Raw genomic sequence first — 15,892 nt, forward strand, 5'->3', positions numbered from 1 at the left:
GCTACCATGCTGTGTTGTCATGTGTTGCTGCCTTGCTATGTTGTTGCCTTAGGTTTCTCTTTATGTAGTGATGTGTGTTTTGTCCTATATTTATATTGTATTTCAAATTTTAAAAAATGATCCCAGGCCCCCGTCCCCGCAGGCCTTTTGCCTTTTGGTAGGCCGTCATTGTAAATAAGAATTTGTTCTTAACTGACTTCCCTAGTTAAATAAAAAAATAGGCAAGAAATACATGGGGTTGCTGTGGTCCATTTACCTTGTAGTATGTAGGCAGCCAACATGGCAGCATCCGACGTCTTACACAGGAGACGGCCATGGTACAGATCTCTCTTGATCTGTAGGAAGACTAGATATCTACAAAGGAACATCAGAAACAGTGTGTTTTTTGGTCCACTCCAAACAAGCTGAACCTAAATGATTTGTTTCTCATTTCTTTCATTCCATTTGTAGCTCCATTTAAAGGGATGAGTGGGTCATACAGACGGCCAAAGAGAGCCCTGATCTTAAATTCCCAGACGATGTTCTTCACCTAACTCTTTGTTCGTTTGTTGGTTGTTTGGAAAGGGTTTGTAGAGGAGAGTGTTTGAGATAGACAGTGTTTGGTAAAGGAAGGCCTGAGGCGAATAATGGCGCATCTCTCTGAGTCCGTCTCTGCTCCTTCCTGCCTCTAGCCTATAGGGCCAAGGAGACCATTCCATTCCCAGCTAAAGCACAGCCACTTCCACAGCCCAACACAGAGGGGACTTCACCTTTTCTGGCCCTTCTCTTAATTGGAACCTTTTATCTCTCAGGTTGAGGAGATAGTGAAGAATTCTCTCCCTCAGAGATCTGTCGACATGAGACTTCTATAAAGCAGGATGATGAAATAACTTTTCCACTTCTACTAGTTTGAGTCAAACAAACAGTCCCCTGGTTGCTACTGGGTCGTTCTACACAGGATGACAAAACAACGTGGAGAAGGCTTCCTCTCCAATTCAATATCAAATAGGTTAGAATCCTGCTGGAAAGGAAACGGCACAATAGATAAAACTGTTACAGGCAACTCCATGTGTCCAGGTGTGTTAAGACATGAGAGGAAAATAGCCATTGTCAGGGATGTTTTGGTGCAGGTATATCAGCATTCAGCAGGTTTACCAGGTTAGCAGCATAAGCAATATAGTGTCTCTATGCAACATAGGCCCTTTGCCCCACGAGGAGATGAAAGGAATAAGTAATGCAATAGAGGTTTAATTCTGTGACTCAAGCTTGTTTGCGTGATGAGTAGCCTAACCTTGCCTGAGACCTGAACACGTAAAGTCAGATAAGTCACAACTCTATACTCTGCCTTCACATCTTCTCCTCTCTGCAGAGTGCTGCTGACTTCGCCTGGTGCAACATAATATACCCTCTAGCTAATAAATATATGGAAAACCAGTCTGTGTCCCAAATGGCACTACTTTTGACCAGGGCTCTGACCAAAAGTAGTGCACTATATAGAGAATAGGGGGCCATTTTGGATTCAGCCCAGGCTTTTAGTTCCCATCTCCCCATCATTAATACATAACCCTGTCTAGTCTCATTCAGAACCTGCTCTGTTAACCACATCCTTACCTCCTACACTGCAGTACCACCCTCCTCTTCAAATAGAACTTCACTTATCATGATCTGAGTGGATCTGAGTGGATCTGTGATGATTATCTTTCACCCTGGTTCTGTCCTCTATGATTTCACATATCATCTGTGATTTAGTTATGATTTGAGGTATAATTAACTCCTCGTGATCTACTGGTTTAACTGTAGTCTTCTGTGACAGACTGTTACTTGGCCAGCACACAAGAGATGTGCTTTTGGGTTTATAGATCAGTTTAGCTGTGGTCCATGGAGAGTCCTTCTTCAGTCTTCTGGTTGAGAATGTGATTGTTATTCAGGCTCTTGCAATTCATGTGAACGTTTCATGAGATCAAGTTGCCTCAGAAGAAAACGCACATTTTAGAATATCTTACCCAGCATTAATTTCACATACCAGTGGCTTATCTTCTCTAAGAGCAGTAAAGCAATAAATACCATTATTCATCATACAGTAAAATGTGTGCGTTTGTGTGTGTGTGTGTGTGTGTGTGTGTGAGTGTGTGTGTGTGTGTGTGTGTAGTCTTTACAGAAGGTGCTGCTGGCAGCATCACCAGATGGTGGAGGATTGGGAAGCGTTCTCTCCCTCCCTACCTCCGACTGGGGTTATGAGACAATGGGAAGCAGTGGAAAGTGAAAGGGGCTAGATTGCATGATGAAGAGACTAGGGTTGCATCCCAAATGGCACCCTATTCCCTATATAGTGCACTACTTTTGACCAGGCTCTGGTCTTAGTGCACTACATAGGGAATAGGACGCCATTTGGACACAGCCTAACTAGGTGAAGTGTGAGGAAGGCAGCCGTTCTGCCTTCCTCCTCCTCCCTCCTTCCTCCTCCCTCCTTCCTCCTCCCTCTTTCCTCCTCCTCTACACCGTAGTGTGATTGTCAGAGATAGAGTACCACATTGTGCAGACAGGGTGACCTGACATCGCAACTTAAAGAAAGAGTTATCTGGTCTAAATCCTCCTACAAACGGATTCACTATAGGCTTTTGATACCCCTATAATCAGCTTGTGCTCACTCATTCATGCCTGTAGTCTACCACTGATATTCTAGATGTGTGTAAAATTCAGCATCAACATGAGAAGTTTCAATCAGATGAAAGAGAGTGAATGCCCTCTGTTGGAAGAATCCAACGTCATTTGGACCAAAACAATTCTTCCAATCTATTGCACCCACTGTAGGCAAAATCGACACTCTCTTTTCCTACCACCTATCCCTCCCTCCCTCCCGGTTGGGTTGACAGCAGTGCATGGCTGGCACCCTAGTCTCCTCTATTATAAGCCCACTCCATTCTGCCTGTCAGACTCTGTCTCTAGTCTCTTACCTTGTGATTTCCTCTTTCAGGGCAGCCGGGTCGGGAGGGTAAAACTTGACACGTAAACACATGGTGAATGGAGGCTGGGCTGGGGGGAGAGGTCACATGTTAGAACAGAGGCTTTTTATAGTAGTTACTGTGACCTAACTAGTAGTAACTGCAAACGACTCAATCACCCAATCAAATTCGCAACTGCATTTCATCATGCATAATTCAATAGTCATACATGGTCATGCATTCATCTACTTACATTTCATTTGTTTGGCAATACATTTTGTAAAACCCAACCAGTGCTGAAAGACAAACAAAAACAAATCAGTCAAAAATTGTGTTTTCTAGGCGCTAAATACCTGACTGGTATCCCTCTGCCTCTACTCTAGACATTAGTGACAGAATACGTGGTCTGATTGCTCAGTAGTTGTGCATTCTGACTTGTTGTCTCGACCTGGAGGGAATTCTAGAACAGAACTCCACTGAGCATCCTAACGCTGTGTTCTCTCTACCTCACTGATGTTTATATTCTCTCTCTCTCTCTCTCTCTCTCTCTCTCTCTCTCTCTCTCTCTCTCTCTCTCTCTCCTCATCACCCCCCCCCCTCTCTCTCTCTCTTACCCAGTGACTCTTATAGAGATGAAAGAAAGGAAAGTGCTTTAGAGGAAGGACACTCAGAGAAACGCTTGTTGTCTGTCAGCTCATAACCATTTGGAGGAGAAAAAAACATCTCTGGTGAGTTGAACAGATGTTATCTCAATTAATCTGTATGAATAAAGGTTGAATGAAAAATGGAATACATTAAATGAGTGGGGAGGGTATGACACTACACTGGTGATACTGGCCTAGTTTGTTGATGTTCTTCATATCTCCCAGACTTCACCTGTCTCTCCCCTGGCCTCGAGGTTCTGCTCTGGAGAGGAGGGCTTGGTTGAGTGCTTCACTGATAAACTGTGACATAGTTGTGTCTGTCAAAGCCTCATATACCCTCACTACAGTCCTTCTATCAAACCCTGAAACACTGCTCTAACTACCTGCCAATCTGTAAGGTGTATAGAAGAGACTGACAGTGAATATAGACTGGGTTAAGTACTCTGACTCTGACTGAGGAAGGCACCAGTGGCGTGTATTCATGGATGCCAAGAGAAGCCAGGCTTCCCCAAAATATTGATAAATATATATATATATATTAAATGGACTATTCGTCTCTGTGTTTCATAATTTTCCTTCAATTTGCAAGGCTGAATGTATCTCACCGGAGAAAGCATCCGAGTGAGCGAAACAGCGCCCCTCTGTCTCTGTATGTGCAGGCCATCTATTTGATGCTGTCTGGTCAAAAAGAGTATGACATTGTTGCCGCCTGTAGCGTTCAATGCAAGGGAAGCCAGCAAGCATTTGGCCTCCATTCATAAAAAAGTATAAAATAATAGCCAATCAGTGTTGAAATAAACTGAGTGAGCTCAACTGTGAATGATCCTGGTGCACCAAAAAAATTTGTCAAGGGAAGCCAGTTTGGATTTGGCTTCACGCCAATCACATCACGAGAGCAACATGTCATAGACAGAAACAACTTGAATTGTTGCATCTCATGTTGTTGTCCTCCGGTGGCTAGCTAGCTAAAATGGGACCTTTCCTAAATTATCCATGGATGGAGAAAGGGATTTGGAGTTGTGGTTTTACGTAATTCTCTGTACTGGCCAATGATGGAGATTCTGATCCAACCATAAATTCATATATGGTGCCCTGACCTGAGAGGATGGAAGTTCAATATGTAGCTAGATGTAGAAGGTTAATGTTAACTAGCTAACATTGCCCATGAAAGGAAGTTAGGCTAGTGAGCAAGCATTTTAGCCAGGTTGCCTAGGAAAACAAAAAATAAAAGTGTGTACTGTATGACAGAGTCATAGACCGTTTCATCAACATGAAAGAGAGGAGGATGGAACTGGCGTTTCTCTACAAGTAGGGTGAGTCAACATGTGTTTTCTACTTGCACGGATGCACGCACGCACACACACACACACTCACAGAGAAATCAGAACAGCCACATCATATTTAGCGTACATTGATTGGACTCAATTGTGTTCGGTATCTTTTAGTTGTCACTGTATCAAACTAGGCAGAGGTGATTTGATGAGGGTGAAATGTTGAAGGTGAAATGATGCTGGAATAGTGGAGGCAGCTCCTGTTTTCTCTGTGACCTGCAGTAACTCTCCGTGGTTCTAAATCAATAGTTGTTTAGTAGTCCGAAAATGTCAGAAACATTAACTTGCTTGACCATTCTGTAGGTCATGTAACTGTTTGTTACATACAATATGCTTTGTGGACTTCACAGGACAGAGGTTGCTCTCAGGTTTTGTGATGAAACAAAGGTGTGGTTGAATTTATTCTGCCACTGTGTCTTCTTATTGTCTCGGCCTTAGGCCAATATATCACGGTCACAAGGCATATGAACTAGCCTGTATCACATCCGGCCGTGATTGGGAGTCCCATAGGGCGGCGCACAATTGGCCCAGCGTCGTCCTGGTTTGGCCGGGGTAGGCCGTCATTGTAAATAACAATTTGTTCTTAACTGACTTGCCTAGTTAAATACAATCTCTCTCTCTCTCTCTCTCTCTCTCTCTCTCTCTCTATCTATCTATCTATAGAGAGAGAGAGAGAGAGATAGATAGATAGATAGATAGATAGATAGATAGATAGATAGATAGATCTATTTCACATTATTGTATCAGCTCCTCAACAATGTGATTTTGACACTCGTGTTTAGAATAGATAATAATGTTAGACTGATATAATTATATGTGTACTGTAACTAATTAGTCTGTCAAGGTAGAATGATGCTTTCTTACACATAAAGTACACCTGACAAAAGCATTTCCCACAGATCAGGGTGAGGGAATATGTTTCCAAGTAAGGTCCAGTTCAATACTCACAGTAAGAAACACCCAACAGCTCCAATCAGAGATCCTGTCCAATCTGTCTGTCTGACAGCAGATGGCTGTCTTCTTCTGGTTACTTTATGGGCAGAAGGATGTGCTACCACTTTCCTCCATCACTCTGTCAATCCCCCTCCATCCCACCAAATGTTTTTTCCTCACAACAACAACAACACTAGCATCTCTGAAAGTGTTGAGATAGAGACAGAACAGGAACTGATTCTGATCGGCACGGAACCATTGTTCCTCTGGGAATAGGATCTGTGTGTGTGCGGGTGTGTGTGTGTATCAGGCTGTGCAGACAAGAGAGTTAACACACAGTAATAACCTCAGGCTGTGACGCAGTAAAGTATGGGGTTGGGCTCTGCTGCAGGCACACATGAAAGGAGGAGAGAGAAGAGAGGGAGAAACTGTAGAAATAGCCTGCTCAGTGGTATATGTGTGATGTCATGGGAAAGAGAGTGAGCGAAAGAAAGAAAGAGAGAAAGAAAGAAAAAGAGGGCGGAGAGGGAGGAAGGGAGAGAGTGTGAAAGTGGCAGCAAGGGAGAGGTAGTTAAGAGAGAAACAGTCAGAAAGAAAGAGATAGATAGACAGACATAAACAGAGAGATCGGGAGTTACCCCTCCTCCCTGTCGGTTGACACCACCCACCCTCTGTTTGTCTGGGTCCACATATCTGATGCCAAAGTAGTCCTTCTCCAGCAGGTTCAGGTGGTGACAGATGAGATCAAACAGGTACTGTCCCTTTGCATCGCGCTGTAACACATAAGAAAACACTACATGAATAACTCTGAGGAGAGACAACTACTGTCACCAATGTAGGGGTGACAGAGGTGACAACCAGGTAGAGGAGATACCAGGTAATGCATCTCGCTGTACAACCGTGAAAAACAACACTAGTTAGTAATGTAGGGGTGACAGTGGTTGGTAGCCAGGCAACGACACAGACAGTGACTGACAAAGAGCTAAGGAGGAGAGGGGTGAAGACATGAACAGACACCATGTACAAAGATTTTGGGCTCAAAAGAAAAGAGATTTCAATAACACCAGAACATGGTTAATATTTCACCAACCCTGGGGACATATCTGAGGAGAATCAAATATTAATATGCAGAAACAGCCATCTGTGATGCCTCACTGAAATCTCTACTGCAGAGGAAAAGACATGATGGAGAGAAGCAGTACGGAGAGGTAGACAAGGTGGAAAATGGAGTGAAAGTGGAGCAATGTACACCTGGTGCAGACAGTGATGAGAAGGAAATGTAGAGTGAGAAATTCAATTGGCCCTTCAGTGGAGTGCTGTGAGTGGGAAATGGAATGGAACCTGTAGTGCAGTGCAGCGCATGACAAATGGAATGGAACCAGTAGTGCAGTGCAGCGCATGACAAATGGAATGGAACCAGTAGTGCAGTGCAGCGCATGACAAATGGAATGGAACCAGTAGTGCAGTGCAGCGCATGACAAATGGAATGGAACCAGTAGTGCAGTGCAGCGCATGACAAATGGAAATGGAACCAGTAGTGCAGTGCAGCGCATGACAAATGGAATGGAACCTATAGTGCAGTGCAGCGCATGACAAATGGAATGGAACCTGTAGTGCAGTGCAGCGCATGACAAATGGAATGGAACCAGTAGTGCAGTGCAGCGCATTACAAATGGAATGGAACCAGTAGTGCAGTGCAGCGCATGACAAATGGAATGGAACCTATAGTGCAGTGCAGCGCATGACAAATGGAATGGAACCAGTAGTGCAGTGCAGCGCATGACAAATGGAATGGAACCAGTAGTGCAGTGCAGCGCATGACAAATGGAATGGAACCAGTAGTGCAGTGCAGCCGCATGACAAATGGAATGGAACAGTAGTGCAGTGCAGCGCATGACAAATGGAATGGAACCAGTAGTGCAGTGCAGCGCATGACAAATGGAATGGAACCAGTAGTGCAGTGCAGCGCATGACAAATGGAATGGAACCAGTAGTGCAGTGCAGCGCATGACAAATGGAATGGAACCTATAGTGCAGTGCAGCGCATGACAAATGGAATGGAACCTGTAGTGCAGTGCAGCGCATGACAAATGGAATGGAACCAGTAGTGCAGTGCAGCGCATGACAAATGGAATGGAACCAGTAGTGCAGTGCAGCGCATGACAAATGGAATGGAACCTATAGTGCAGTGCAGCGCATGACAAATGGAATGGAACCTGTAGTGCAGTGCAGCGCATGACAAATGGAATGGAACCAGTAGTGCAGTGCAGCGCATGACAAATGGAATGGAACCAGTAGTGCAGTGCAGCGCATGACAAATGGAATGGAACCTGTAGTGCAGTGCAGCGCATGACAAATGGAATGGAACCAGTAGTGCAGTGCAGCGCATGACAAATGGAATTGAACCTGTAGTGCAGTGCAGCGCATGACAAATGGAATGGAACCAGTAGTGCAGTGCAGCGCATGACAAATGGAATGGAACCTGTAGTGCAGTGCAGCGCATGACAAATGGAATGGAACCAGTAGTGCAGTGCAGCGCATGACAAATGGAATGGAACCAGTAGTGCAGTGCAGCGCATGACAAATGGAATGGAACCAGTAGTGCAGTGCAGCGCATGACAAATGGAATGGAACCTGTAGTGCAGTGCAGCGCATGACAAATGGAATGGAACCAGTAGTGCAGTGCAGCGCATGACAAATGGAATGGAACCTGTAGTGCAGTGCAGCGCATGACAAATGGAATGGAACCAGTAGTGCAGTGCAGCGCATGACAAATGGAATGGAACCTGTAGTGCAGTGCAGCGCATGACAAATGGAATGGAACCAGTAGTGCAGTGCAGCGCATGACAAATGGAATGGAACCAGTAGTGCAGTGCAGCGCATGACAAATGGAATGGAACCTGTAGTGCAGTGCAGCGCATGACAAATGGAATGGAACCAGTAGTGCAGTGCAGCGCATGACAAATGGAATGGAACCTGTAGTGCAGTGCAGCGCATGACAAATGGAATGGAACCAGTAGTGCAGTGCAGCGCATGACAAATGGAATGGAACCTGTAGTGCAGTGCAGCGCATGACAAATGGAATGAAACCTGTAGTGCAGTGCAGCGCATGACAAATGGAATGGTCCCGCTACTGTAGACTTTTCAGAGAGCGAAAAATGGAATATGCTCTGCTGCTTGCTGCCTGCTCAGTCACTGGGTGACTGGGCTCAGCCCCAGCCTGTCTGATGATGCAATCAATATCCACCTCAGCCCAGCCTGTCTGATGATGCAATCAGTATCCACCTCAGCCCCAGCCTGTCTGATGATGCAATCAGTATCCACCTCAGCCCCAGCCTTTCTGATGATGTAATCAGTATCCACCTCAGCCCCAGCCTGTCTGATGATGCAATCAGTATCCACCTCAGCCCCAGCCTGTCTGATGATGTAATCAGTATCCACCTCAGCCCCAGCCTGTCTGATGATGCAATCAGTATCCACCTCAGCCCAATCCTGTCTGATGATGCAATCAGTATCCACCTCAGCCCCAGCCTGTCTGATGATGAAATCAGTATCCACCTCAGCCCAGCCTGTCTGATGATGCAATCAATATCCACCTCAGCCCCAGCCTGTCTGTTGATGTAATCAGTATCCACCTCAGCCCAGCCTGTCTGATGCAATCAGTATCCACCTCAGCCCAGCCTGTCTGTTGATGTAATCAGTATCCACCTCAGCCCAGCCTGTCTGATGATGCAATCAGTATCCACCTCAGCCCCAGCCTGTCTGATGATGCAATCAGTATCCACCTCAGCCCCAGCCTGTCTGATGATGGAATCAGTATCCACCTCAGCCCCAGCCTGTCTGATGATGCAGTCAGTATCCACCTCAGCCCCAGCCTGTTTGTTGATGTAATCAGTATCCACCTCAGCCCGAGCCTGTCTGATGATGTAATCAGTATCCACAGCCCAGCCTGTCTGATGACATAATCAGTATCCAACTCAGCCCAGCCTGTCTGATGATGCAGTCAGTATCCACCTCAGCCCCAGCCTGTCTGATGATGTAATCAGTATCCACCTCAGCCCCAGCCTGTCTGATGATGTAATCAGTATCCACCTCAGCCCCAGCCTGTCTGATGATGTAATCAGTATCCACCTCAGCCCCAGCCTGTCTGATGATGCAGTCAGTATCCACCTCAGCCCCAGCCTGTTTGATGATGCAATCAGTATCCACCTCAGCCCAGCCTGTCTGATGATGCAGTCAGTATCCACCTCAGCCCAGCCTGTCTGATGATGTAATCAGTATCCACCTCAGCCCCAGCCTGTCTGATGATGTAATCAGTATCCACCTCAGCCCAGCCTGTCTGATGATGCAATCAGTATCCACCTCAGCTCCAGCCTGTCTGATGATGCAGTCAGTATCCACCTCAGCCCCAGCCTGTCTGATGATGCAGTCAGTATCCACCTCAGCCCCAGCCTGTCTAATGATGCAATCAGTATCCACCTCAGCCCCAGCCTGTCTGTTAATGTAATCAGTATCCACCTCAGCCCAGCCTGTCTGATGATGCAGTCAGTATCCACCTCAGCCCCAGCCTGTCTGATGATGCAGTCAGTATCCACCTCAGCCCAGCCTGTCTGATGATGTAATCAGTATCCACAGCCCAGCCTGTCTGTTGATGTAATCAGTATCCACCTCAGCCCCAGCCTGTCTGATGATGTAATCAGTATCCACCTCAGCCCCAGCCTGTCTGATGATGTAATCAGTATCCACCTCAGCCCAGCATGTCTGACGATGCAGTCAGTATCCACCTCAGCCCCAGCCTGTCTGTTGATGTAATCAGTATCCACCTCAGCCCAGCCTGTCTGATGATGTAATCAGTATCCACCTCAGCCCCAGCCTGTCTGATGATGTAATCAGTATCCACCTCAGCCCCAGCCTGTCTGATGATGCAGTCAGTATCCACCTCAGCCCCAGCCTGTTTGATGATGCAATCAGTATCCACCTCAGCCCAGCCTGTCTGATGATGCAGTCAGTATCCACCTCAGCCCAGCCTGTCTGATGATGTAATCAGTATCCACAGCCCAGCCTGTCTGTTGATGTAATCAGTATCCACCTCAGCCCCAGCCTGTCTGATGATGTAATCAGTATCCACCTCAGCCCAGCATGTCTGACGATGCAGTCAGTATCCACCTCAGCCCCAGCCTGTCTGTTGATGTAATCTGTATCCACCTCAGCCCCAGCCTGTCTGATGATGCAGTCAGTATCCACCTCAGCCCCAGCCTGTCTGATGTAGTCAGTATCTACCTCAGCCCCAGCCTGTCTGATGATGTAATCAGTATCCACCTCAGCCCCAGCCTGTCTGATGATGTAATCAGTATCCACCTCAGCCCCAGCCTGTCTGATGATGTAATCAGTATCCACCTCAGCCCAGCATGTCTGACGATGCAGTCAGTATCCACCTCAGCCCAGCCTGTCTGATGATGCAGTCAGTATCCACCTCAGCCCAGCCTGTCTGATGCTGCAGTCAGTATCCACCTCAGCTCCAGCCTGTCTGTTGATGTAATCAGTATCTACCTCAGCCCCAGCCTGTCTGATGCTGCAGTCAGTATCCACCTCAACTCCAGCCAGTCTGATGCTACAGTCAGTATCCACCTCAACTCCAGCCAGTCTGATGATGCAGTCAGTATCCACATCAGCCCCAGCCAGTCTGATGCTGCAGTCAGTCAGTCTATGCCAGGCCTGGGCAATTATTTTCCATGGAGGGCTATATTTTTGCCATCGCAGGCCAGAATCATATTACAGGATTATACATCATGTGTATAACTGTGTTGACAGATATATGTACTGTAAACCACATCCAGATATGCTACTTATTTAACTGTTTTAACATGCACAGAAATAAACCACATTCATGTTCTCCTTTTGGTAGGTATTTTCATTATTAAACATGCAATGAACTACATGGAGGGAAAGGTACAGTTTCTGACATCGCTATGCGAAGGATTGCTGAGAGGTGAGAGTCAGTAAGACATGATCTGCGCCTTGACTTGCTATATTTCATCACTGAAAATGTCTGTTCACATACAGTGGCTTGTGAAAGTATTCACCCCCTTGGCAATTTTCCTATTTTGTTGTCGTACAACCTGGAATTAAAATAGATTTTTTGGGGGTTTGTATCATTTGATTTACACAACATGCCTACCACTTTGAAGATGCAAAATGAAAAGTGAAACAAACAAGAAATAAGACAAAAAAACTGAAAACTTGAGCGTGCATAACTATTCACCCCCCCAAAGTCAATACTTTGTAGAGCCACCTTTTGCAGCAATTACAGCTGCAAGTCTCTTGGGGTATGTCTCTATAAGCTTGGCATATCTAGCCACTGGGATGTTTGCTCATTCATGGCAAAACTGCTCCAGCTCCTTCAAGTTGGATGGGTTCCGCTGGTTTACAGCAATCTTTAAGTCATACCACAGATTCTCAATTGGATTGAGGTCTGGGCTTTGACTAGGTCATCCCAAGACATTTAAATGTTTCCCCTTAAACCACTCGAGTGTTGCTTTAGCAGTATGCTTAGGGTCATTGTCCTGCTGGATGGTGAACTTCCGTCCCAGTCTCAAATCTCTGGAAGACTCAAGAATCTCCCTGTATTTAGCGCCATCCATCATTCCTTCAATTCTGACCAGTTTCCTAGTCCCTGCCAATGAAAAACATCCCCACAGCATAATGTTGCCACCACCATGCTTCACTGTTGGGATGGTGTTCTAGGGGTGATGAGAGGTGTTGGGTTTGCGCCAGACATAGTGTTTTCCTTGATGGCCAAAAAGCTCAATTTTAATCTCATCTGACCAGAGTACCTTCTTCCATATGTTTGGGGAGTCTCCCACATGACATGCCTTTTGGCGAACACGAAACATGTTTTCTTATTTTGTTCTTTAAGCCATGGCTTTTTTCTGGCCACTCTTCCGTAAAGCCCAGCTCTGTGGAGTGTATGACTAAAAATGGTCCTATGGACAGATACTCCAATCTACGCTGTGGCGCTTTGCAGCTCTTTCAGGGTTATCTTTGTTGCCTCTCTGATTAATGCCCTCCTTACCTGGTCCGTGAGAGTTGGTGGGCGGCCCTCTCTTGGCAGGTTTGTTTTGGTGCCATATTGTTTCAATTTTTTAATAATGGATTTAATGGTGCTCTGTGGGATGTTCAAAGTTTTGGATATTTTTTTATAACCCAACCCAGATCTGTACTTCTCCTGAACTTGTACCTGACCTGTTTGGAGAGCTCCTTGGTCTTGGTGGTACCCCTTGCTTAGTGGTACCCCTTGCTTAGTGGTGTTGCAGACTTTGGGGCCTTTCAGAGGTGTATATATACTGAGATCATGTGACAGATCATGTGACACTTAGAATGCAGACAGGTGGACTTTATTTAACTAATTATGTGACTTCTGAAGGTAATTGGTTGAACCAGATCTTTTTAGGGGCTTCATTGCAACGGGGGTGAATACATACAGTTGAAGTCGGAAGTTTACATACACTTAGGTTGGAGTCATTAAAACTCGTTTTTCAACCACTCCACCAATTTCTTGTTAACAAACTATAGTTTTGGCAAGTCGGTTAGGACATCTACTTTGTGCATGACACAAGTCATTTTTCCAACAATTGTTTACAGACAGATTATTTAATTTTTAACTCACTATCACAATTCCAGTGGGTCAGAAGTTTACATGCAGTTGACTGTGCCTTTAAACAGCTTGGAAAATTTCAGAAAATGATGTCATGGCTTTAGAAGCTTCCGATAGGCTAATTTTCATAATTTGAGTCAATTGGAGGTGTACCTGTGGATGTATTTCAAGGCCTACCTTCAAACTCAGTGTCTCTTTGCTTGACATCATGGGAAAATCTAAAGAAATCAGCCAAGACCTCAGAAACACAATTATAGACCTCCACAAGTCTGGTTCATCCTTGGGAGCAATTTCCAAACGCCTGAAGGTACCACGTTCATCTGTACAAACAATAGTACGCAAGTATAAACCCCATGGGACCACGCAGCCATCATACCGCACAGGAAAGAGATGCGTTCTGTCTCCTAGAGATGAACGTACTTTGCTGAGAAAAGTGAAAATCCATCCCAGAACAACAGCAAAGGACCTTGTGAAGATGCTGGAGGAAACAGGTACAAAATTATCTATATCCACAGTAAAACGAGTCCTATATCGACAACCTGAAAGGCCGCTCAACAAGGAAGAAGCCACTGCTCCAAAACCGCCATAAAAATGCCAGACTATGGTTTGCAACTGCACATGGGGACAAAGATTGTACTTTTTGGAGAAATGTCTTCTGGTCTGATGAAACAAAAATAGAACTGTTTGGCCATAATGAACATCACTATGTTTGGAGGAAAAAGGGGGAGGCTTGCAAGCCGAAGAACACCATCCTAACCGTGAAGCACGGGGGTGACAGCATCATGTTGTGGGGGTGATTTACTGAAGGAGGGACTGGTGCACTTCACAAAATAGATGGCATCATGAGGAAAAGAAAATGATGTGGATATATTGAAGCAACATCTCAAGACATCAGTCAGGAAGTTAAAGCTTGGTCGCAAATGGGTCTTCCAAATGGACAATGACCCCAAGCATACTTCCAAAGTTGTGGCAAAATGGCTTAAGGACAACAAAGTCAAGGTATTGGAGTGGCCATCACAAAGCCCTGACCTCAATCCTATAGCATATTTGTGGACAGAACTGAAAAAGTGTGTGCGAGCAAGGAGGCCTACAATCCTGACTCAGTTACACCAGCTCTGTCAGGAGGAATGGGCCAAAATTCACCCAACCTATTGTGGGAATCTTGTGGAAGGCTACCCGAAACGTTTGACCCAAGTTAAACAATTTAAAGGCAATGCTACCAACTACTAATTGAGTGTATGTAAACTTCTGACCCACTGGGAATGTGATGAAAGAAACACAAGCTGAAATAAATCATTCTCTCTACTATTATTCTGACATTTCACATTCTTAAAATAAAGTGGTGATCCTAACTGACCTAAGACAGGGAATTTTTACTAGGATTAAATGTCAGGAATTGTGAAAAACTGAGTTTAAATGTATTTGGCTAAGGTGTATGTAAACTTCAGACTTCAACTGTATACACGCACCACTTTTCTGTCTTTTATTTTTGAGAATCTTTTGAAACAAGTAATTTTTTACATTTCACTTTACCAATTTGGACTATCTTGTGTATGTCCAATACATGAAATCCAAATAAAAATCTACTTAAATTACAGGTTGTAATGCAACAAAATAGGAAAAATGCCAAGGGGGATGAAAACTTTTGCAAAGCACTGTAAATAGGTTGACCCAAAAAGTACAAACATCTTCTGAGCTTGACTCCTAATCTTTGGAAAGTTTTGTTAATCAAGGGATCTATAGAACCTTGTCTGTGACATTGTTTTGAATAGTTCTCCAATCACTGCATCAGACTGAAGATGGATAAGCTCAAGTTGCAGGTCAATGGGAGCATTATCCACATACTTCTCTCCCTGGTCATCTGATAGGGAACAGATTAGTATCAAATCAAATCAAATGTATTTATAAAGCCCTTCTTACATCAGCTGATATCTCAAAGTGTTGTGCAGAAACCCAGCCTAAAACCCCAAACAGCAAGCAATGCAGGTGTAGAAGCACGGTGGCTAGGAAAAACTCCCTAGAAAGGCCAGAACCTAGGAAGAAACCTAGAGAGGAACCATGCTATGAGGGGTGGCCAGTCCTCTTCTGGCTGTGCCGGGTGGAGATTATAACAGAACATGGCCAAGATGTTCAAATGTTCATAGATGACCAGCAGTGTCAAATAATAATAGTAGTGTCAGAAGGTGGGTGAGATTGTTGGCTTCTACTTGGCAGGTCAGGAGGAGTAATTTTCCCTTGAAGGCTTTTACAAGGCTGTACATCTGATGTGCAAAAAGACCCTTCCCTTGTAGTTTGGAATTCAGTTCATTCCTGACGGCCATGATGTCCACGGTGAAGGCAAAATCAGCCAACCACTATTTTTCTTGCAGTTGAGGGAAATCCACATATTTTCCTTTCATTTGCAAAAAC

General features: G+C 45.0%; 1 protein-coding gene across 1 annotated transcript in view; it reads right to left on the reverse strand.

The window, feature by feature from the left end:
• LOC115166990 (FERM domain-containing protein 5) overlaps window positions 1-15,892 on the reverse strand; it is a 147,090-nt gene that overhangs the window by 16,618 nt on the left and 114,580 nt on the right. Inside the window, exons 2-5 of the mRNA XM_029720980.1 lie at window positions 6,498-6,602; window positions 3,175-3,217; window positions 2,934-3,012; window positions 257-354 (exon numbers count right to left, since the gene is read on the reverse strand). Of these exons, the coding sequence (XP_029576840.1) occupies window positions 257-354; window positions 2,934-3,012; window positions 3,175-3,217; window positions 6,498-6,602 (325 nt within the window). The remainder of the gene's footprint in view (window positions 1-256; window positions 355-2,933; window positions 3,013-3,174; window positions 3,218-6,497; window positions 6,603-15,892) is intronic.

Source organism: Salmo trutta, chromosome 29 (genome assembly GCF_901001165.1).
Source record: "Salmo trutta chromosome 29, fSalTru1.1, whole genome shotgun sequence".
Taxonomy (NCBI): domain Eukaryota; kingdom Metazoa; phylum Chordata; class Actinopteri; order Salmoniformes; family Salmonidae; genus Salmo; species Salmo trutta.